Source organism: Ambystoma mexicanum, chromosome 9 (assembly GCF_040938575.1).
Source record: "Ambystoma mexicanum isolate Mex_15411 chromosome 9, UKY_AmexF1_1, whole genome shotgun sequence".
NCBI classification, from domain to species: domain Eukaryota; kingdom Metazoa; phylum Chordata; class Amphibia; order Caudata; family Ambystomatidae; genus Ambystoma; species Ambystoma mexicanum.
The window spans coordinates 756,736,989-756,762,570 of record NC_090931.1 but is presented as its reverse complement, the minus strand read 5'-3'; the positions used below and the strand labels follow the sequence as shown (position 1 = coordinate 756,762,570).

At 39.7% G+C, this 25,582-nt stretch overlaps 1 protein-coding gene across 1 annotated transcript in view; it reads left to right on the top strand.

Moving 5' to 3' along the window:
* The window catches only part of TMEFF2 (transmembrane protein with EGF like and two follistatin like domains 2), an 866,447-nt gene that overhangs the window by 111,306 nt on the left and 729,559 nt on the right, over positions 1-25,582 (top strand). Inside the window, exon 4 of the mRNA XM_069615689.1 lies at positions 19,069-19,095. Within this exon, the coding sequence (XP_069471790.1) occupies positions 19,069-19,095 (27 nt within the window). The remainder of the gene's footprint in view (positions 1-19,068; positions 19,096-25,582) is intronic.

Sequence of the window (25,582 nt, the reverse complement as noted above, 5' to 3'; positions counted from 1 at the left end):
AAATCATGAAATGTTTTGAAGGGCATGGAAAAAGGTAGTTTTGGAATCTTGACTTTCAATATTTCCCACATCAAAAGATGTGGGCAAGTGCAAGCGTGAGTTCTTGAACAAACTCCTTTGGAAATTGGTCCTCAGCACTCATGACATTTACGGCTGCCTTGCAAACCTCTTGGGGATTTCTGTAAATTGAAACATATTTTTAAATGACCGCCATGTAACAGGACCACTTGTAATGATTTTGATCTTTCAGTCCAGCAAAGAAACTAGAAAAATGGTAAGAAAAAGTCCCTTTTATGAATTCAATATTGTTTTGGTCATACTTCAGTCTAAATAATGTCATCCTCTGTTCATACAATTCTAAATGTTCCCAAACAGATTATTTTGCATTTTTATGATAAGTATTCTTAATACATTGTATGGCCTTAGTGTGTTTGATTTTGGCTTACACTGTGCTTTCCTTTTCTATCTCTCCGTACTTGGGTCCAACTTCCCCTTCACAATCAGAGCTACTATTTGAACTCCCCCTGCTTGCATATTTGCCCTATCTGTCATAATGAGGGAGTGTGTCTATATATACTGGACATAGACCCTTTCTTTTCATTGGTCTTATGGTTTATGTGCCCTCAAATCCTTTCTTAGGGAGTTGGTAGTATGGCATGTCTTTATATTGTCACTCTGGGGTATCCCCATAATAATTGGCATAGATAGTGGGTTTTAAAATTCTCTGTTTGGGTTGCATTTTCTGTCTCTCACTGTCATCCAACTGAGCTAAATGATCTCTCTGTTGGATCACATGCTAGAATCTTGTGCTTTTTACTGATTTTGATATCTTGATTTGCTAATTTTCTATTTGGGAGTGCTCTCATTTCTTCTGCCCATTCCTGGCCTACTATGAGTGCAAATCCCCTCTCCCCCTAAATGTATCGATATTCCTCTCTATCTGACAGGGAACGCAAGTCTTCCTGTGTATCTGGGTGAGTTTTGGAAGGTGAAATGTTGTGTCTGGTACCCCTTATGTGCTGATTCAAAGCCACCATTATGACTCTGGAAAAGTCTGGGCAGTGTTTAGGTAGTCTCAGGAGTTGTAGCTAATCTCCCATCTTCCCTCAAAAGGATTTGCTCAGTGTTCTTTGATTGTAATTCGGAACTGTTTTTCAACTCTGTAATTTCATATTTCAATGTAGCATTATGGTCCATTTCAATTATCTTATGCTGTTTACTCTGTACAAATTGTTCATCACACTAACCTGACTATTAAATGTTCTATCTTTGGAAAACAGTTTTTTCCTTTGTGTTTTGTAGTCCCTTTTGAAAGGAATCTTTTTTCTCATAAGTGTTTATTTCTTCCCCTGACTGTAGGTTTAGGGACTACCAGCTAGTTAAATCTTTCTTCAGGTGCTTAATCCTTGGCATTTCATTGTCAAAATATTTCCTTATTTTGTCTGACTTCTCACTCAATGTGACATTTTCTTCTATTCTTCTCATTTGTTCTTGTGTGGTCACTTTACTCTGATCGCCATGAGCATCTGCTTTTGTCAACTGTAAGGTCAGCTGATGCATTTCCTGAATTGCAGGGTCTTTTCCTGAGCTTATTGGCTATTGCTTTTAATATGTTTTACATCATTATATAGATGATCAAATTCAGTCTGTGAATCTATATTTCAGAGATCTGGAAGCTAGCTCTTTACTCTCTTTCAATTGCATGTTTATATTAATCATGTCATAATGCATTTGTATATGTGGCTTGATCAGTTATTTTGGACATTATGTACCTATAGAGACTGGCTCTGGATGTGATTAGTAGTTAACCATTCTCTCTTTACATATTGTTTGGCTCTCTGCACATGTGCTTGTCATCCAAATACTCATTCAATAGTTTTATTTCTTGCTTTTGCTGATCCATAGCTTGCTGCTTGAGTGTGAATTCCGCTGAAGTATTCTGAGCAGGTGGTTGAAGAGATGGGCAGAAAGATTCACAAGCATGGTTTTCTCTTCTCTCACTGTGGAGGCCATATGCACTTATCAGTGCATGACCTACTGGGCCTTCTGGTGCCCACATTTCTATTCCTACATTTTTTTCAATTTCTTTAATTTTAGTTTTTTCAATGTCTATACATCTTGTGCCAGTCATTGCCCATGAAGGAAATCGATATTCAGTGCAAGAGTCATGCTGAAATCCGCCCGGATGTCCTGTGATGACATGGCTAGATTGTATATCTGATAAGAAATATACCTTCATATATGACTTAATATATAGATTTCAAATACTAAACTCTAGTCAAATAAACAATGTGCCTGGATTATTTTTCCCACTTCAAAATCGGCTCTTTCTCACTGTACAACTCCATAACTGCCAGATCACTTTTATTATGCAATTTTCTCTATGAAATAAAAAAAAACAACACCCTTTTTACTCTAATGGGCTCATACAACAGAGACCACCTGACTCAACACACCATGGCAACTGCACATATGCCTGTGATATTGGGCACAATTTGTGTTACATAATGTATATGTGTGTTGACATCAGATATGCCATCTACTTAGCACCACAGACAAAGCCTCCATTTTGTTGGATATTTTATCGATTCAGTAATATAGATCACTAAGACACATCCCCTAATCTGATGCACCCTGATATACAATCCCACCCCATAATTCTGGGACAAGAAACAGGCTGTATTAAGAAACAAAATGTTTTTTTTATTTGCATAAACTCACTTGAAAGGTGGTCCTCTTACTTTATGCTGCGGAGGTCACCACAATGGAATATCACAGTGCTTGTAACTGACTTACAGAAAAAAGAGTTGGCCTCCCTGTCACGGTCTCACTAAATGCAGTACATACACAGTCACTCTATATATCAAATCATTATATTTCAAACATATTGAATCCAATATAATACAATGCCACCTCTAAACAGCACACATAATTCTATTGGAAAATTACTGCTTATCAGCGGGTTTAAAAAAAAAATAACTCTCTTCAGTTAACATTTTCATAAAAGTAGTTTCCATAGATGATTAAAACATTTGTTTTCTCCAATTTCAAAAACATGTATTGGTATCATAGAAAAGTTGCATAGAAAAATAATATTTATGTAAACACATTGTGTAAATGTGTGGTTCTGGGTTTCTAGCATATGCATGAAAATATAATACAAATTATAGAAGGTTGTATTAGGACCTACATGAATGTGATTTGGAACACTGTTCTATCAATTTAGAAGGCACAGCTTTGATTTATCTATTATATGTATCCACCCGAGCTTCTGACTTTCTAAATGGGTGCATTTAGTTGAGGGTCCTGTTAGTTGAACACACCATCATTGGTGACACTTTAGTGTTCATTTGGAAGTGCATCTTCTTTTCATAGGAACTGCCAAGCTCCCTACCATCACAATATGTATTTTTAAATCTCTATGGCTTTCACATGTGTTGATTTATCAATTCCCTGTTAGTCTATGAAGTGTGGCCACTGATTTACAGCCTAAGGCGTTTACTTTACTTGTGAAAACCAGCGGATTCCAATTTACTTTTGTTGCAAAGAAGTGCACCCTTTGAAGAATCCTGCAGATCCCTCACTAAAACCCTGCCTAAAGTCTCAACGTAGGTGGCTAGGGAAGGGCAAGTGCTTCCTGGTCCCAACCATGTGGGTGGTGTACTGCAACAGGATCACCTGGGTGGAGACAGACCCCAGGTTTGTGAGAAGATTCTGTGGGCTGTGGTACAGTATTTTTGAAAGGTATACTTTTACCACTATGACAGACTAAGTTATGGCTTATTGTCATTTTGATATCTCTCAACCCCATGGTAACACTGAGATGATAAATCCTAAGGTTAAAACCCCACACCATATTATATCAAAAGAACACATCTTTTTATCTGTAAAATCAAATTCCCTCCTCAATACCAAAGGTACACTACAAGGAGTGGCAGAAATCTTACCTTCTCTACACCTTCTTCCTGTAATAACATTAAAGCCTCTAGCCCCTCTGTTACACCGAGCAAGGGATTCATTTTACCATTAAAAATATAACAAAGGCCATAAAAGACAACTCTAATAGAATTAACTACATGTCCCAGAATCCCATGGGACTGAGATGAAGAGGGGAGGTGAACAGGCTTGTATAAGTAAAGGACAAAAAAATAGATGTAACATCTCTTTCAAAGGTCAGGCAATTGATAGTAATGACCTGCACCTGAAATCATTTGCCCCCCCCCAAGAGGCAGAAAAGGCTGCATCAGGAGGGAGATGATAGGAGAAGCTGGAGCAGGAGCTGGGAGGCTGGCAGTAGTAGCAGAAGCAGAAGAGTACAAGGCTGGGAGTCCCTGAGGAAGTGTTGATCACTTAAGGGATGCCGGGACACGAGGAAAGCAGATTTCACCTGCACGTTCTGAGACGGTTCTGTGTTCACAAACCCTGCCTTGATGTGGCTGCACTGAGAGAGATGTGCTGTGAGTGAAGGTCTTCCTAGGTGCACCTAGTGGCTGTAAATACAGAGCCCTGACCGTGCTGCAACCCAAGGATGTGTAAAGAAGCAAGCCTAGGGACAGAGGCATGAATGAGAGTCCCAGTTGGTAATGCAATACTGGAGACACCCATGCTGCAGAAGTGTTCCTAAAGTTGTAGTAGAAGAAGAAGAAGAAGTTGGAAAGTGGAAGCAGCCCGCATCCGAAGTGTTCCTTGAGCCAGTGAATGAGGCTTGGCTTTCAGGTGCACTCAAGAATCATTGTTGGTAACTGTTTCCAGCTCTAAAGAGGCTCTGGTATGAGTAGAAGCGAGTGTAAACTGTTTGTCATTGTGAAAGCTTTTCTTTTCAATGGAAATGTATCATGCGCACTTCTAGTAAAAGGTATAGTGCTTGCGTACAAAGAAAAGCAACTCATTCCCATTGTTTAAGTCCTAATGTTGCTGCAGTGGTTGCATGTCTCTAATAAAAGGGAGAATTCTTTATACATTACATTGGAAACCCTAACACAGACTTTCACAATTGTTGCAAGATCTTTTACTATCAAAGGAAGGCTGCGTGTGATCAATTGTGATTCCCAATTGGCCTGTGAAAGTGTCTCTGTGTTAAGACATGTGAAGGTGTGAACAAACCGTGGAAAGAGGGCTGGGTGCGTGTAAAAAGATTGAACACATAATCTGTAATGCTCAGACTGTTGAAGTGGAGAGAAAGTCAGTCTGGAAGCAGAGGCAGGTTATCCGTGTGGCAGTAAGGCAGCCAGAAGAAGAAAAGAGGCTGCCCTTTTGTTGGAGCTTAGGAAAAGAAGAGTGCCTTGCCTACATGTGGAGGTCAAAGTGTCTTGTCTTTTAAAATATCTAACCATCCTGAAGTATAATGTTGAAGCAGAAATACCAGAACTACAGTTTTGCATAATACTGTCCGTGGATGTCACATTGAAGTTGGTTGAAGTCATGGCATATTGTGGAACCAAGTAGTGTATTTCCACAGTAACAAACTAGAAGGGTGGTTGTCAAGAGGAAAACAACAATCCAAGAAGAAGCATCCTGACAATTATGCCAAATTTACTGCAGGGATTACAAACACTTGCAGAGTTGTAGATGGCGAAGTTGCTAATCTATTCTTTTCAACTGTGGAAAAGCAATCGTGGAAGGAAGACATCCAGGATTACCATTGGTGTTATTTTCTTGGCTGGAATTGGAGGGGGAACCTTTCATCAGAAAGCTGAAAAACTGTTACCAATGGATTTTTGTTTGGTGAACCTTTGCTTTATTTGGAACTTACAAGAACTGGTTCAAGACTTTAATTTTCTTTTTGATCATTGGGGAAATTGACTTTGAACAATTCTGGGGAAGAGATTTACCCAGGACAGGTGAAGGTCATCCACATTATTGGTTGTTTATTGTTAATTCTTGTATGCATTTATAATTCACTTAGAATGGTTTGTTGTTTAGTTTAAGGGACAGTTTTCATTATTTTAGGCATGATCCCCTTAGCGCTTAGCCTAGGTAGGGAACTCACTGATAGAGTAGATATTTCAAGGATTTATTTGCACTTTTTTTTAAATCTTTAATAGCATTTTGTATTTTGAAACCTTTGTGCTTGCATCATGAGTCATGCAAACAGGTCTAAGCAGGGCTTTAAGTGGGGTAAGAAATCGAGGGGGGGCCCTCATTTGGGGGCGTGGCTGGTGGGAGGGGCGTGGCCTAAAAAGTACGCAAATCGTAGGGTATGCACACAAATATATATAAATGTTATATATTTGTGTGCGTACCTTACTATGGTTTGTGTACTATGCAAGCCATCTTTTCTAAACATAGAGATATGTAACATATTTCTATGTTTAGAAAAGATGGCTTGCACAGTACACACACCATAGTAAGGTACGCACACAAATATATAACATTTATATATATTTGTGTGCATACCCTACGGTTTGCCTAGTTTTCAGGCCATCTTTTTTAAACATTTCGGGTTTATAAAAGATGGCTTTGAAAGAACACAATTCAAGCCATCTTTTATAAAGCTTTGACTACGGACAAAATTGTCCGTCGGCAAAGCTTTATAAAAGATGGCTTGAAATGTGTACTTTCAAAGCCATCTTTTATAAACCTCGAAATATGTCGAGGAATCCCCAGGTTCGCCGAGGGTTAAAGACGCCTCGGCGACCTGGGGAAACAAAGGGACAGTAACTGCCTCTGGTGACCTCTCGCGCGAGGGGTCACCAGATGCGGTTCCTATGACTGACAGAAGTGGCAGCCAGTCACAGCGTCGCTGTGGTTGGCTGCCACTTTTGTCAGATCGCCTGACTTCATGGCAGGCGCATGCATCTCCCGTCGCGGCTGCGGCCGCGACGGGATAATGCATCCTGCCAATGTTGCAGGCGGTGGGATGGGGCCCCGGCAGGGCCCCGGCTCAGCCCCACTTTTTGGAGACTGCCGGGGCCCGGCCCCGGCAGGCCCCGGCCCACTTTAAGCACTGGGTCTAATAGTCCCCATTGCATAATTTTCCATTACTGGGCGTCTGGTTGGTCTGTTTTGATGTCAAGAGTCGATATTTTAATTGCATTATGTCTCTTTGAGGCTAGGAATTTGGATAACAGGGCTCTGGCATCAATTCAGATTTGTATCTCATCACAGCCTGCTGAGTTAGCCTTCCTGGAATTTAAAGATGTATTTTTTTGAATATTTTCTCCCGAAATTCACCCATGTGAGTGAGGGCAACTTTATATCTAAGGTTTGTCCAACTGGACTTTGTTATGTAAATCCTAACAGGTTTGTAGAGTATTATGGATTCTTCAATTACTTTTAATTACTTAGATCTGCTTTCTTCTGATGTAAGCTAATACCATGCGTCTTAACCAACCCAACAAAAATACTAAGTTGAATATGAGCTCATTCAGTTGTCATGTTTCACTGGAGACCTATCGAAACCAGCACTGCTGGCCAAGCAAACTTGGAACATCGTGTGGTTTGCTGTAGATGATTGTTTTATTTTTATTTCTTTTGTATTGACAGTGCACAGGCCATTTTTTATCAAATAAACTTGCAGTAATTTGTTTTCTTTATGTTCATCACATCCTAAATAAGAATCACACTGCATTTCAAATACTGTCATTTTCCATGTCTTCACACTTACATACAGAGGTGCTCCATTTGAAGCACTCCATTTAAGTGAATAAAAAGGTCAAGAAGGTGTGCCTCTACTTTAAGTGCAGGTACATTTCTTTCAATGCTAATGTTACATTTCTAATATCCTTCACGTGTAGCAGAAAACAGAAACGTGCACTCAAAACCCATCTTTGAGCCTCAAAACTATGTTTGCCCCAATGTAGTTCAAGTGAATGTTCCTGGTATGAGGCAAACCTGCACCATTTGTATGGTGCTGTCTCCTAGGGATACAGAAAACCTCCTGCATCATAAATGAAGAAGAAATTCACCATTCTGGAACATTTCACTTTAACATTTTAAATTCAGACAGTCGGCAAGTCTTTTTTATTCTCCTATACATATCTGATAATCAATCTAATACATTTTTGAGTGGATCGGAAGGAGAGCTGAGCATGCACACACCAATAAAAGTAATGAATTGGTGAAGGTTATAGTGGATTCAGAATACACATGCCCTCTGTATAAATGGAATAATTGAGGATGTGCTGTTAATATGGTGAGTTCACGTATTACTTCCCCTCATGCACATAGTATAATGAGCCCAGCCACCTCTCAACCCCCCCTACACACGCATACACATACATAGTAGCAACCTTGCTGATGACAGTGGTGCCCTGTTGTAGGCAAGGGCTACATTTAGGCCTTTATTTAAGAGGGAACATAGGAACCAGAGAGAGGAGTAAATGACAAATAATATACAGTGGCCTAGACCAAGAATACGTTTAAATCAACGTGCATTTTCTGCATTTTCTGCAGCAGTGAAGCTGGAGAGGTCAGAGGTCTCCTGTGATCCTCTTAACCCCATCTCTGTCTGGCAATAATGTATATTTTAATGACAAATGGATGCTCATGCCCATAAGTGGCTGGGCCTCAATTACTCCTGCTCATACACATGTTCACATGCATGATGTCGTGAGGGGACCTAGATGGAATGGTCTGCCAGAGGACAGACTCTTCTCAAACAGCTTAATGTCTGTTGCTGACGCATTGAGCATGGTCAACTTTCTTTGCTTTGATACATAAATAGGGATATACACCTCAATTCAAAGGATTTAACAGGCAGCCTAAAGCCTTTTCTTGAATTCCAAGGTTTTCTTCATTCGAATTATGACTGTGCAAACATATTTGTTCTCCTACTCCCGCTATATGTTGGTTAAGGATACGTCTCTATATGAATGGATTTTTATTTTGATAAACACCAGCCAAGAGTGGGTTTTAGTAATCAGTTTGTGAGGATTTACATTATGTGTCCTTCTGTACATTAAAGGAGGATACCACTAGCCTGGGATTACTCTGCCCTTCTATACAATATGTTTGAAATTATCAAGAGGGTATATGCTGTTGAATTCTGCACATGCTTACTCTGAGTACCAAATGTGAGACATACAATGTATAGTTATTGACATAGAATCAGCATGTCTACTTTTTGGGATTATCTATTATACTTATGCATTGCTACAGAAGTATTAGGTGACAATTCTTAAAAGCTAAAGCTGCAAAAGAGAGGATAACTTATTTATTCTGCAGTATTTTAGGATTATTCGGGTTAACCATTTCAAATTGACTTTAGAATGCATCAGTATATTTGAATTATTCAATCGAAAGTGTTATTTACATTATATGTTCACATGAATGGACAACATTCTTCTGAACAGCAATGACATTTTTCTAGAAAATAAACCTAGGTATTGGCAAGTGAAAGGACGAGGAGCAACATTGCAGCAAAGAGACCGTCTTACCTTTTTGGAAGAACTTTCTCAGGTGGAGCCATTTTTTAATAAAATCCCTTTTCCCCTAACGTTACAGACTGACTGTGTATCATGGACCAGTGACTATTCCACTGAAAAAAGTGATTGTATTCCTTAACATTGTATGTCTTCTCGGGCAGAAGCTTAGCACTCACTGTGCTTCACTTTAATTTATGAAAACTGCCAGTCATTCCCCCTTTACTTACTGCCTGCTAAAATACAAATGATTGCCATGTCAGAAAGCTTATTGTGTTCCAGGTGGTTGTTGTGATATGCTTTCCAATGTGTAGATGGCCATTAGCATATCTAAAAAAAACATACTTGACCCTGTTTGCTTGTTAGTGTCTATGCTTATAATGGTGTTGTTGTTGATTGTTATCTACACATTGCATTGTGTTCATTGTTTAATATAGCTAATAGTATGTCACTATAGCATGTACACAACCTTGTGCTCCCCAGGTAGATCACTGCTTTATAAATACCACACATAGATACATACATACATACATATGCTATGCTAATGGGGTAGAGTTCAGATTTGAAGACTAATACACTCAAGGGGCGCCTTTGCTAGAAAGTTGTGTGTGGCCTTAATTTGACCAATGTCATATCTGCGCAGATGTGCACTCTTGTTCCCTGACACCGATATATAACCAAAATTACTGCACACTTCAGCGATATCGCAATAGACTTCTTCACCCCCCCTCCTATTTAAAGGTAGGAGGCTACTACCTCCTGGATATCTCACTTGTATCCAAGCACCTTGGAATACTGCTGGAGAGGTTCGTGCTGCAGCAATGTCCCCTCCGTCTTCTCTGCATCATCTCACTTGAATCCAAGCACATTGGAATACTGCTGGGCAGGTGCGTGCTGCAGCAATGCCCCCTCTGTCTTCTCTGCATCATCTCACTTGTATCCAAACACAATGGAATACTGATGGGGAGGTGCGTGCTGCAGAAATAACCCCTTTGTCTTCTCTGCATCATCTCACTTGTATCCAAGCACATTGAAATACTGCACGGGAGGTGTGTGCTGCAGCAATGCCCCCTCCGTCTTCTCTGCATCATCTCACTTGTATCCAAACACATTGGAATACAACTGGTGAAGTGCGTGCTGCAGCAATGCACCCTCCGGCATCTCTGCATCATCTCACTTGTATCCAGGCACACTGGAATACTGCTGGGGAGGTGCGTGCTGCAGCAATGCACCCTCCGGCATCTCTGCATCATCTCACTTGTATCCAGGCACACTGGAATACTGCTGGGGAGGTGCGTGCTGCAGCAATGCACCCTCCGGCATCTCTGCATCATCTCACTTGTATCCAGGCACACTGGAATACTGCTGGGGAGGTGCGTGCTGCAGCAATGCCACCTCTGTCTTCTTAGACTCATCTCACTTGAATCCAGGCACATTGGAACAATGCTGGAGAGTTGCGTGCTGCAGCAATGCCCCCTTTGTCTTCTCTGCATCATCTCACTTGTATCCAAGCACACTGGAATACTGCTGGGGAGGTGCGTGCTGCAGCAATGCCACCTCTGTCTTCTTAGCATGATCTCACTTGAATCCAAGGACATTGGAATACTGCTGGAGAGGTGCGTGCTGCAGCAATGCCACCTCTGTCTTCTCTGCATGATCTCACTTGAATCCAAGGACATTGGAATACTGCTGCATCCTCTGCGGGCGAGTCATTGCATGTCAAACACGGTACAAATAGTAGGGATGCCAGTGCTTCCTCTTTGATTCCCCCAAAGATGTGGTATTTCTGAAATTATTAATGGTGTGCACTTTGACAGTGAATGGTGGATGTGGATCCAAGGTTGTCCATATACTCCCATGGACAGTTTTGTCACAGCTGCGACATCGGCAATGGGCGGGCAACTGTGCTGCAGCCTAAAACCTACTCTGGTAGGGTGCTAATTTAAATGCCAACTGTAAAATGATGGGAGTCGTAGTCCAAATAATCTGGCGGGCTGAAGGTTTCAGCTCCTGAATTATGGTATTACATGAATACAATCAATACCCTTAATAAAGAGAAAATACATTATTTCAATATTGCATTTCGTAGAATCATGATGCTACTGCAACTTAAAATTACTCACATCTCCTAACATGAGAAACAAAGTATGTCAAGGTAATTCATACATTAAAAGACAGTCTACTGATTGCTTTTATTGTATTATCAAATAAAGATGGTGAGGCAACCGAAAAAAAACACAATTTAAAATGGTAATATACAATCGAAATAAAAACTTAAATTGTGTGATCCATTATACAGTTCCAATAGTGTAACACACATCAGGCATGGGCAACAATGATCACACAATCTTGCATAGAGTAACACTGAGGTTAGGAATGACAGGGACTAACATGTATGCAGCAATACGTCTATGCAAGGGTCAACATGGTCACTTATGTACTAGAACGAGAAATGTCAATTTCAAATGTGTCCTATGTAATCCAGACTTAAGGCTTGGATACAGTGGAAAAGACCAAGAGTATTGTTTTTAGTGAAGACCAGAGGTCTTAGCACCAGACATTTGGACATGTGCGAACAGCATTGATGCATGTGCAATTGCATGAACGTCTGTGCAAATACCATGCAAAGTCATTTCCACTGGTGCAACTGCAAAGGAAAAGAGGCTGGAGGCTGATTAAGTAGGGAAAAAGGACAGAAAAACAAGAAGGCACCAACAGTTTAGCAGTGATTGACAGTTGGATGGGGCTTGCGCATTAAATATTTATATTCTTAGTCTAAAGCATATAATTAATATATCTTTGTAGCAGTCTTTATTGTTCCTGATTGACTGGCCAGGATCCTGTGTTGAATTATTTTACATTTTATTATGGGTTATATTTTCATAGAATAGCACATTCTTTTATGGTTCTCATATATGGAAAAGGGAAGCTATGCATTTCCCTAGGCATCCTGGAAATATGAATTCTAAACATGCAGTGGTTGGGCCTAGTGAATAGACACCAGTCCCTGTCAAGAAAACTGGACAATGACGAAATATGACAAACAGGCTTCTCAAGCAGAAGTGCATACTGATACATATAGATATATCTATATATATATCTATATATATATCTATATCTATATCTATATATATATATATATATATATATATATATATATATTATAGGGCGGTGGTCACCGCCCTATAGTTAAGGTGAGTCGGAGACACATAGGAACCCCTCAGAATTCTATTGATAATAACTTTTGATTCGAGCAACAGATTTGGCTGGAATTTCGAAGGTGAATAAAAGACAGTGGGGCCCCTCAGATTGCAAAGTTTCGTAAAGATTTGTTAGACAATAAAAAAGTTATTAAGTGTCAAAAAGAAATGTTTGGACCAGGTCCGAAACAACTTGGGCACAACGCGTTGACTTGCGATCCATGCGTGGTTTGGGGCTATTCCATGCTGAATTTATTTTAAAATTTGACAGAGAAGTGGCTGCCCCTTCCACAAATGTTATAGTTATATCTCAAATGGTGCATTGCTGGATCATGGTTTTCAGAAATGAAAAGACCGCCATCTTGGTTATGGGAAAATGAAATGCTGTAAAAAGCTATTTGCAGGTAATAAAATATACAAATGCCATCAGGGTAGAGGTGGGGGGCGGCTAGAGGACACTGAGTGAAATTTGAGAGTTGTAGGGGTCCAGGGACCGTGATTGCAACACAAAGCTTTCTGTAGCCTCGGCTGTAGCTGTGAATAGTCGACATCCGACATCTGAAGCAAACTACGTCACAGAAGCCCCATGTACTCTCGGGTGAAAGGGAGAGGGGAGATGAGTCCATCTGGGGAGTGGGGGGAGCTGGCGCAGATGAGGGGGGCACTTGGTGATGGCCGGGGGGGCAGGGAAGCATTTGTTTTAGCTGTTATATCCAAGGTTACAAAGGACTACAGATAACGTCGGGGTGAAAAATCACTGGCTATGGCCGAATGGCCAGTGACTCAATTGACATCCAGGTCTCCCATTCCTGCAGTAACCGACAGACTCTGCTTAGTTTCAATGTGAGGAAGGGGCCAGCCTCCTCAGGCCATGTTGCCTGAAAAATGACCCAAACTTACTAGACCATTAGAGGAATGGCCCGGTCGTTTTCTTGCTTTGCAGCTAAGCAAAGTAAACCCCTCTTTGAAGCTAAGCAGGGTCAGTTCTGGTTACTGCATAGATGGGCGACCGAATGGGCATCTTAATAATGTACTCTTTTAAAACCGTGCTACTGTCAGTCCTTGAAGGTTTTGCACTCAGAGACCATTTTTTGCCTTTTGCAGAATTGCATTCTGGTATTTTTTGTCTCCCAGTCAATAATACAAAATAAAAAAATAGGAATTTTTACAGCAACAGTGAATTTCCCATCCCTGCAGTAACTGGGACAAACCCTGCTTTGCTAAAAGCGAGGAAGGTGTCAGCCTATTAAGGCCATGTTGCATGCTAAATGGAGCCCCCCATTAGAAGAACACTTAGAGAAACATGGCCTAAGGCGGCTGGATCCTTCTACGCTTTGAAACTAAGCAGGGTCGTCCCGGTTACTGCATGGATGGCAGACAGTCCACGGTCCTGAATGCTGTGTGTTTTCCTAATTTTAAATAGCTCATAAGATACGCCATCTGCATTTTTATAAAACAGAAAAAATGAAATAAAAAAAAATCACATTTATGCAGAACACTGCTATCAAAGATCCCTGGCTTTAAGGAGCTTGAGGCGCAGGACTTAACCATTATGCAACAATTATGTTATTGTTTGGATTTCATACCTAGCCTTTTATCATTGAACATATTAAATTATAGGCTAAGTATGAAATGTATACCCCAAGAAGCACCAAGCCATTGTGGCCTAGTGATTAAATGATGTTCCTTGAGCTCTGGAAGACCAGGGTTCAAGGCTGTATTTTTATTTTTTTATTTAACCAATTTAATTTCATTAAAAGAAAAGCAACGCAAGTGGGTGGTGGTGAGGTTTGTTGCAGTGCAGTCCTGTGATCTTATGTAGCTTGAGTGCATTTAGACGTGACTGCAATGTCATTCACATCCAAACATCCCTCGCTCCAAAATAACAGTGCCGGAATGACTTTCGTGCCGAAAAGGGCATGCTGAAATGGGTGCTGTGGCGGAATGCCTGTGCCAAATCGGCCCGCGCCAAAATGATTGCTCCGAAAAGCGGTATACCGCTTGGAGAACGCTGCTTAACCAAAGTGTGTGCTCCATGGCAAATAATTTAATCTCACTGTGCATTGCCTAAAAACGTTGTGAGTCCTTAAAGTTTTAAATATCTCATAACACACGCCATCCACATGATTTTTTTTATACGTGCTACTTTCAGTCCTTGAAAGTTTTGCACTCAAGAGACATTGTTTTTGCCTTTTGCTGAATTGCATTCTGGTATTTGTAGTCTCACAGTCAAGATGGGGGCAATAGGGCCACAATTGTACTTTTGTCTAACATAGTTCTATAAGGATTTATATATTTGAGTGACACTAAGGTATGTGTACTTTTGAAGTTAGTTTTATAAAGCAGAGTATTGTTGAAAGACAGCCATGGGGGTGAGCAGGGGAAATGATGAGAGGGCAAGTAATTCATGAGAATTTGCCCATGATGTGGCAAGAGAGTGCGCAATCCTGGACACTGGTGCAGTTATTTTCCCCTGGTTGTGGCTGCTTTTCAGGGCACCAGTAAAGGACACATGTGGGTGGACAGCATAACTTTTTTTTCAGAGGGCGGTTGCAACCGCTTGGTAAACCTGCTCAAGTATTTGGATACTAGGATTTTACTCAGGTTGTCATGTTCCAAATGCAGACACTTATCCATGAGACCACAAGCACTTGTTCCATATTGGGATTTTGTTTTCCATTGAATATTTCACTACAGATTGCTGGGTTTAAAAGGTGAGCACCTTTTATACTTTGCCAGCATATTTATTGATAGATTTCCTCTCTCAGGCTATTTGTCTGGTGTTCATTACTTTTTTTAAATGTCCAGTGCTATTTTGTCTTGCGCACTTGCGGTCAATTGAACTACATTTTTATATTTCACTTTAAAATATGTGGCCACTTACTGTGTGTATATTAATGGGTGCCAGCTTGTGATTCTTGCTATGGGGCAGAAGTACCTGGGCATATGTTATTCTTGCAGCCAATCACTTTTTACCCTTTTCTGTGCTGCTTAAATGTGGGTAGTTGGGGTTGTGTGATGTATCACAAGTCAGCAAGAGACCGGTCATAAAACAAGGGGCTTTCAGCACGCTGCTTAACCAAAGTGTGTGATCCTCGGCAAATAATGTAATCACACAGGGCATTAACTAAAAACATTGGGCGTTCTCAAAGCCTGCAATGTTTTATACATAATTAAAATAAAATAGATATTTTTATAGCTACCATGACATTGAGGGTGAAAAATTACTGGTGACCACGTCTCCCATCTATGCATTAACCAGGACTGACCCTGCTTATATTCAAACTGAGGACAAGTCCAGCCCCCTCATGTCATGGTGCCTAATAAATGAGGCAAAGTTACAAGACCACTTAGAGCAACATGGCCTGAGGGGGCTGGCCCCTTCCTCACTTTGAAGCTAGGCAGTACTGTGTTTATATATTCATGGGTGCAAGCTTTTGATTTTCGCTCTGTGTGCAGAAAGTACCTGGGCATATGTTATTCTTTCATTTTGCAACATTATAAACTGCATGCAACTATCCCTCACAAACAACTTCACACCATGTACACACACACACTCACAGCATACACACACACACATTACGTGCACACCCTCACACCACACAATCCCTCTTACACTGCACATATATTCAAAAAGGGGACGACACCGTCTTTGGGCAACATTATTTAAACAGAAAAAATTAAATTAAAGAAATCACATTTATGCTGAACGCTGATCTGTGAGGTCATCATTGTGGTCATAGTCTGCACAACAGGGGCTCAAAGTTAATGTGGATTTAGCTGAATTTCCAGGGTTCTGTTGCATTAAGTTCTCACCTTAATGTCCCTGCAACTAAAGTTTTTGTTCTTGCATATATATATATATATATATATATATATATATATATATATATATATATATTCACTAAAAAAACTTAGTTAAGGTGCAGTTAAATTGCATAGATTTAACGCAACAAAACACTTGGAAATTCAGTGGATGTGGGAAGTTCTGACCAGTTTAACTCAGCATGCTCCCTTTGATGTCTCCCCTAATGCTATGTTCATTATCTAATGCCATTTTGTATGTCGTGAATCCCTTCTCTTATGCGATGTATGTGCTCATGGACTTTGCAACGTGCCAATTTACGCTGGTCATGACTTCCCACATCAGCTGAATTTCAAGGGTTTTGTTGCATTAAATCAGTGCAATTTAACTGCACCTTAACTCATGTTTTTCGGGGAATTCCGAGGGTTTTGTTAGTTTTTTACAGGCCACTAGCCATGGCCTACTGCCATGGCCAGTGGTCACAGCATTCACCCGTGTCCACTCTACATGTGCCCCTAAGATGGCCATGGGCTCCAGTGTTGGCCACTAAACATGTCTTTTGGGCCCATAGCCTTGGTGCCATGCCCGCTGTATATTTTAAAATACTACCGGACCACTAGACATGGCCGGAGGCCATGGTCTTTGGCCATTTACACTGTACATGAACACGACCGGGCCACTAGCCATGGCCAGAGGCCATTTACACTGTACATGAACACTACTGGGACACTAACCATGGCCTTCGACTTTGGCAACTGTGCATGTTCCCCCAATATGTTTTTTTTTTACCCACTAGATGGCCATGCCTTTGGGGCTCATTAGCCAGGGCCTTCTGCGTGCCCACTGTATGTTTTAAAACAGTACTTGGTCACTTATTCATGGCCTTTAATTTTCTTTTTCCAGCGCTGGAACTAGAAAATTGATTTAACATATCCGGATGGTCTAGTTGAGTAGTAAAGCATTTTTGTAAGACCCTGTGGGGGCTGATCCTCTCTAGCAGGGCTATTATTTTTTACCCTGTGTGTGACCTCACATTTTTCCAGATGATTTGTGGGACCAAGAATCCCTGAGTTAGTGTGTCCAGCAATGGTATGGACAGTGAAGTATTTCATTTTAACCTACGATTAAGTGTAAAATATAACTATGGCATCATCATTAAGTGAAATGCATATGCATACACCAACAACCCCCCCACATATTTTTGGGAAAATAAAAAATAAAAATAATTTAATCGAAAATATCTAGCACTCCAGCAAAGCTGCTTCTAGGCTTGTAATGTGCTATACTTTATTTCGTTATGTTATTGTTTGTTATGTTAAATATAAAATATGTATTAAATGTTTAATTATCCAACGACCTTTTGATGCAAATTAAAACCATATTACAGGTTGAAAAAGAATTTGAAATAATATAGCAATCGCCCACATGTTTGTGGACATTTATGGCCGGTAACAGCCCACCAGTCCTGGCCTAAGGAAGGCTCCAAAGAAGTGACAGCCTCAGGTGTCATGACCTTTACCAACCCTGTACATCCTTGAACGTGGGGATGATTGCTATTCTCACCCTGGTGTAAATGTATTTTTCTTCTGGGGAGATGGGATTTACACGTCTTGTGCATGCCCAATCTCTCATGAAAAAAAGGAAAAAACAAGTTGGTTGCCACCATGGAAAATAGAAAAAAGGAGTATGTCTCTTTTCTATTTCCATTGAAGCAGCAAGGGAATCCAGGCAACCGGAAGGAAGATGGCTCCATAACAAGCAGGTAAGTAGGCTGACGTATGAAGGGGTGGTGGTGGGGGAGTGGGCTTCCGGGCTGTTTAAAAAAAAGAAAATGACAACACCAGGGGGAGACACTTGGGTTCACAGGATAACAAAAGGCAGTCACTGACAGATTCTGCCCGCGTTCTAGTCACTTGCTTGTCCAGACGCACTCATCCGGGTTCAAATTCTCAGTTTGTAAGAATACAGTATAGAATACATTAACCGAAATTAGGTGTATAACAATGCTTTGATCTCATTTCCATTGTGGGTTTAAAAAAAAAAAAAAAAAAAAAAAAAAATATATATATATATATATATATATATATATATATATATATATATATATATATATATATATATATATATATATATATATATATATATATATATATATATATAATTTTATTTTTTTTAAAAACTCTGAAACCTCATCCACAATGGGACCAGGCAAAAAGTTGCCGGAATGGACTCCTTAGAACAGTAGAGGACGTCTAAGCGACTCTCTACAGAAGGCAGGAACACCAAGGCTCTCCCAGACTGAAAATTCTTTTATTATGTATTAGTCAGCATGGTAAGGAAAACAGCAAAAAAAAAACCTATATTGTAAGTAATACCAATCTATGTCTTTATCTGCACTCTCATTGGTAACAATAGTAGATGCCTTCTAACTTGTTCTGCATAATAGTCCTACCTCTACATCACTGCCATCTGCTAACCTTTTCTCTGTTCTCTTGATTTCCGACCATAAGTGCAGACAAACGGAAGCAATGGTTATGGAAACGTGTTCATATTATTTCCGTATAATCTCCCAAGAATGACAGGGAACATTATGCCACGTAACATAGAATAATAACTGTGTGCAAGCGATCAGCCTTTCATTCGATGCCCGTGGAATGCATTGTAATACATGAATAACAATGACACTCTCTTCTTCTTGCAGATGGCGGATCGGGATCTGGGGATGGAGGTAGGAGTTCTCGGTTTTTAACAATTGCTCAAAGTAAACCACCATAGCCTCTTATCAGTTTGTATTATGATGTATGCCGGTGTGTCCCTTGACCATGCAGATGCACTGGCCCTGACTGCGGTGGGCTACAATTGCATGCCATATACCAGGGAAATGCATGAGGCCGCACTATTAGATCACACCAATGATGCTTACTGTGCATGACTTGTGTCTCAATAGAGGGAGGCACGCCCGTGATTTTTGGCAGTTCGAACAGTGTTTCTAATGTGTGTATGTTCATTTGTATGTTCAGCTGCTTTACCTTAGCATAACGGTTTTAGCTTCAAGTTGCAGCCAGTGGGGCTTCGAGTTTTTACATGGACTGTATTTATGGGGGAAAGGTTTCGCTAACCGATTGTAGTTCCTACTGACATTAGGAAGGCGCCCCGGGAGAGGCATGTGAAGTCAGCAGAACCCGAAAAAATGAATCTTATATGATGTTTCCTCAGACAGGCCGTGTGCTATGCATACTGTTTATTGCATGACTCATACACATCCTTGAAAGTGAAATAACCACGTATGCTTATTGGCATGCAAGCAACAGAAATACATATATATCCTTATGCTGGTATTTTAGGTAGGAACATTGTAGCAAAGGTGTCATTCCTTATTGTATATAGTGTGATGGATACAAGGTGGAGGATACGGCTTTAGGTCCATGCAATGAACAGCCGCACCTGCCTACTGCTCTTTTTAAATCATACATCAAGTCTGTGTTTTATTCAACGAGCTGGCATCTGATGCTAATGTGCCAATATGATGATTTAAATATTTGAATGTTCTGAATGCTAATGCATGCCGCTGCTGTTAGTCACGTGGAAGGCACGCACTGGTGAAACCACCCAGCTTGTCACAAGGAAGTCAGGCCCCTCAGCCACCATATTTTCTGTGTTACTTTGTGAAGCCCCTCTCACATTTTTTGCTAGATTTGGGATCTAAGCAAGAATTTGCTGCAATTGCCTGAGGATAACCAATCCATGAATCCAGGATTTGGAATGGCATACATCTGTGCCACCTGCTACACAAAACATTGGAGAAACAGTTATTCCTTCTGATGAAACCAAATAGTAATTCTTCTGACAAATGTACATCATCAGTGTAAATAAATGTGATTCTCCCTACCTACACAATCCTATACAATTCAAAGTTAATTCCTATTACTAAAAATAGTTACACATGTAAAATACAATTTTAGATTGCTACAGTGATGAGTGAGCATGTTATGTGTGATTCTATTTTTAACAGTTTATTGTCAATATGAAGACACTTTGACTGCACTCATTTTATATAAAACCCAATGAACAGATGCCAGGTGGAACATATGTCACTGTGCCAATTTACCAACAGCACCTGCAACATTGTTTTATTCCGTTCAGCAGCAATCAGGCACAAAAATACAAACATGCTGTCTAGCACTATAATCTTAATTGCACCATATTTCTTGATCAGATATATTTCCCTCCTTAAGGATATACTAATTTTTTGATGTAAAACCTAGAATCGGATAGCTACACTTAAAACAAAAAAAATAGGATGAACACTAAGATGTTTCTCATGGGCAACATATAGTTCTCAAAAAATAGATATTGTTGGTCACACCCAGGTGTTTATCTGGGATACGTACCTACCCTGAACAAGTGAATACATTCTATCTTGTTTAAAATAATTTGTTTCTGTGTCCCTTTCTTTGAAAGGCTGCCAAGTATTTCACAACTTGCACCCAATGACAAACACACGCTCCGCTACGGCCGGATCCTTAGTTGTGTCTCCTGCATTAACACATTTCTAGAAGAGGTTTTTTTGTACCGTTGTAATTGTTAGTAAGTGAGCACTATTTAAAAAGAAAATAGCTGCAAATTAAGAAGGTCATGGAAGCACAATTGTATTGGCAGTACAGTGCCTCTTAGACCTTTATAATCCATCCATGTATACCTCCCAAAAAAAACACATTATCCCACAAACCGTATCTAGAGTTTATCAGTTCTCGCTTTATAAAGATCCTAGTAGCAAAGGTGCAATTCTCACAAATCTCTGACCCCCTTTTGCGAAAAATGATGAACTTGAGATCAGCCCCTGGTCATGCTACTGATGCCTGACATAATCCTTGACGCTCCTCTTCATTTGATTATATGTGACGGCAAACTTAACGACAACACTGTTTCCACATCTGAAACGATTCTGCTTTCAACAATGTGGATCGCCTACATATTTATGCTATCGGACCAAGACATCTATTGCACCCGAGCATTAATCTCTATTGTATGTAGAACACCATCTAGGAGGAAACATTCTAAGCATTTGAGAGACTTAAAGAATTAACAGTTACATGAAGCAGGCATGGAGGAAGCGCGTTCCTCATTCAAAAAGATCAGACATGGATCATTACTTGGATAAAAGGCTGACAGGTGTTCACATTTTCATATTTTATATTTCATATTTCAATAACAAAATTGCCTTTACAAACAAGACTGATATTAAGTTTCCTTTGTTTAGTATTAACTGGGTATCATGTTTTCTATTTTGGTGATTTATGATTTACAATATCTTATTATATATGTATGCAATAGATGTTTATGTGTGAACTTTAATGGTGTATGACCAAATACATAAGAAATGATTGACAGACTGTCTAGGGAGGCAGATGCTGGTGAAACTAGGGGACCATGCCAATTCCTAACTGGCATTGATATGTCAGTGTACATTTCTGAAACACTTGTGTACGAGCACGATACAAAGAAAATATCACATCATATCACGTTTCCAACCCCTCCAATACAGTAAATTGAATCTACTATTATTCTGTTTGTTTCCAATAACAGCCTAAGAATGTATGTCCATAGATGATTTATATAGTGGAAAATGAGCTCTATAGCACAGATTTAGATATCATTAAAACAGGTCGCATGGTCATTTCCTCTTGTTTTTTAAATATCCCCTAATTATAAATTGGAATAACATGAGTTATTTGCACCACAGGAACTATTGAAAGTAATGTTTGTGGTATAGATATTATTTGCCCCATGCAGTGCATTCTAAATACCCCATGCAATGCCAACCTATAATTAAGTGGTTAACTAAAAATCAGAGGTATTTAAAATTACACACGTTTTTACTATTTGCACCATTCTCATAATGTGTCCCTAGGTTGCAGACCCCACACAAGCTGAGAAAGGGAAAACTGCATAGACCTGGTGGGACATAATCACCATAACAGATAATGTATCATTGTGTTTCAACGTCTGACCCGCTACCTCTGAGGATTCATGAAACCTTCTGGCACAAGCATAGACATATGCTTGATTTTTACTGGCGAGACGCCATCTCTCTGCCGGAGTCTCAAATCAATTTAGGCCAAACAAATATTGCGGCTGGTAGAGGTTACAAGCAATGCAATCAAGCCATACTTCGCTTGCATACCTGCTAGAAAGCATGGAGAGCAGCTCCAGTGCACAGTGACAGAAAATATGATTGATCGCTCCCAACATTAAACAAATGTAGTAATTAGTCATGCAATAGAAAAGGAACTATAGAAAGTGCTAACTGATGTCTTCAGCAGTCTGTATGCATAGAATATATGTTAGTGATCAAAACCCAGACGCTTTTACTGTATTTCAAACCACACCTACAGTGCACTGAGTATATTTATGCTAATGATGTGTTATATATTTGGTGACACCATTGAAAGTTGTGCGCATAACAAAACAATGCAGCTGGATCCAGCTTGTAAAATGCATTTAGTGCATGTCTGGGAAAGCAATTTACAGGAGTACAGGCTGTGTAAATTGTGCATGTTCAGTCTTGCAGAAATGTGTTCATTAGTGGTTGTTTGGTGGTTTATCTTCATTCTAAATGTGAAGATGATCACTCAAAATCAGTATTAAGTGTCTAGAATCAGTAGTTGCCAGTTGATTGTATTTGGAGTTCAAGTAGCTGTACACATATGACAGTCTGCAATAAATAGTGCTATATTGAATGCATCAAGATATTATTGTGCTGATATAATTTGCTAAGGTGTTTCAATGCCTTCTGGGAAACTGATCTTCACTGCACTTTATGTTTGGTAATCCGTTTTGAAAGCTTAGTCCTGTAATACACAACATTAAAACAACCTCAGAATAAATAACTATTTACAGAAAATGGTGCTATATGATTAGAAATAACATACAACAATCACTGGACATCATTCATGGTACTTGTGAAAATGCAGCATGTGTGTGCCCAATTACATGTACCTTTTTTTTTTAATGTGCACTGATATGTGACCAAGGAAAAACTGGACATTTTGCATTTGATGAAAACAATGCAGAAAAATCACTATCAAGGAGATAGTAGTTGTCCAACCATAGGACTTTGTGGCCAACCACAGGGGATTCTGATTGACCTTGTAAGACCTGAGTTACACAACAAGCTCCTGGTGTTACTGTGCACCTCATTAGGAACACTGGATATAGCAACAGTGTCTTGGCACATGAAGCTTAATTGTGTTTTGGAACTCCCAGGATCCTGGGTCTTGGCTTTCCCTGACAATGAGTGGGCGTTGTCCATTCTATTCTTTGTGATGGACTGGAGGGTGGGAGTCCTAGCACAGACATGGACATCAAAGTGTTGGCATGAAATACATGTATCTGTGACATGTGTTCCCTGGCCTGATTAGTTAGGGTGTCAAGGAACTGTCTTTGAAAAGAAACATCAGGCTCTGTAGTCTCATGTAACAACTTCTAAAATATAGATTGCAAATTCAAATAAGGTCAATAAATGAGGTCTAATATTCAACTTCTCACTGTCAATAAAGCAGCATATGAACGATGTGTGGTGTGACTTGCTATTTCCCTATTCTCTCTGCTCTTACAGCAAATATGTGCATTGTTGTTTTTGCCTAACCTAGATGCTATAAATACATCAGTATAAAATACACTGTGACATGCTATAAAGATCTAATGAGACTACTATGTCCAACTGGAGTGACAGACCCCTGGTCATTAGTTTGTGACAGCAAACAATCAAATTGAGGATACTCTTTGACCTCACTTCTGTAAAATTAAAACTGTGCAGGTATTTAGGAAAGTAATGGTGTCTTTGAAATATCTTTGCATTGATCATGGTGTTTGTATGGATATATTATTTCCATAGGGCCCCCTATATGACATGGATGTGTTCCGTCTTTTAAATGTGATCTAATGGCACGATTTTAGTAAAGGGCAAAGATCTGTGGCTGAACATTAGGCCAGCAGACAATCTCTGAATCATAAAAACATCATCTTTCAGACTGTATTATGTTAAGAATTTGTCGAGTTTACATTGGTATGAAGAACTAAAGCAAACACACACTTTACGATTTAAAACTGGAACATCCTAATTTAGTAAAATAATCCCTAATCTTTGCTTTTTTTAATTTAAAGGAGAATACTGCATTGGATAGTAAAATACGCAAGGGAGGATTCTTTTTTTATGTTACCCCTTAGCATATGTCACCAGACCACATGTCTCAAAGCCCAACAGGCATTCTTGGCAGAGGTAAATAATATAAACATTTGACCACCGCCAGATCAGATAATATGGATTACGCTACCGCATTAAAAGTCTTCGCAGTCATCTAAGAAGCATCTAAACATGAATAGTTCTTTTAATTTTGTGATACCATATGTGGGTACTATCTGTTCCATTGAAGCAATTATCTCATTGTTTTTTGTTTGAAATTTAAGGTATAATCATTTTGCTGTGCAGTTACATTATGAGAGTGTATGTGAAATGTCAATGTTTTAGCCATGTCTTATTCTTTACAAATGATGATCGGTTTCGGTAGCCTTTGGGAAACGATGACTCCGAGAATTTTCAAGAAAGCAGGTATCAATATTCCCACAGAGACCACCAAAATGGCATCAATTAGCCCTTTATAGATTCACAAAATGTATTCCATCAGCAAGGAAACTAAATTCCCTCCAAGTCTCCAGAGACATTCATCACAGAAGAGGTTTGACATGACTTAGTGTGCCATGGTGTGCTAGGTTTCAATGTATCTGCTTCAGAGAATGGATTTCATGAGGGGTGAGGAAGCTAATGTGTAATACGAGCGGGTTAATTTTATTATTGTGATCTATTCTCATAGTCAGTGGACATTACAGTGCTGATTGCATTTTGATGTTACCGTTAGACTGTAATGGGGTGCGTGTCTTCATTTTCCATTGACTCTACATTTCTCTGTTCCTGCCGTCATTATTGTATTTTCACAATGAGTGATAGACTACACAGTGCCAAAATTCCTTGTGTAACAAGGTTAAGTAAATAGCACCTTTCAAAAGTGCTAGAAACGCTTTGCAATTAGGTTACACTGCTTAACAGTGGTTTAACTTCAAACAGTATAAGGCTCTTTCAGCATAGGGATAAATACATATCAATTACAGTTGATATAATCTTTGCAACAGTTATGTCATTCATATTCATATCTATG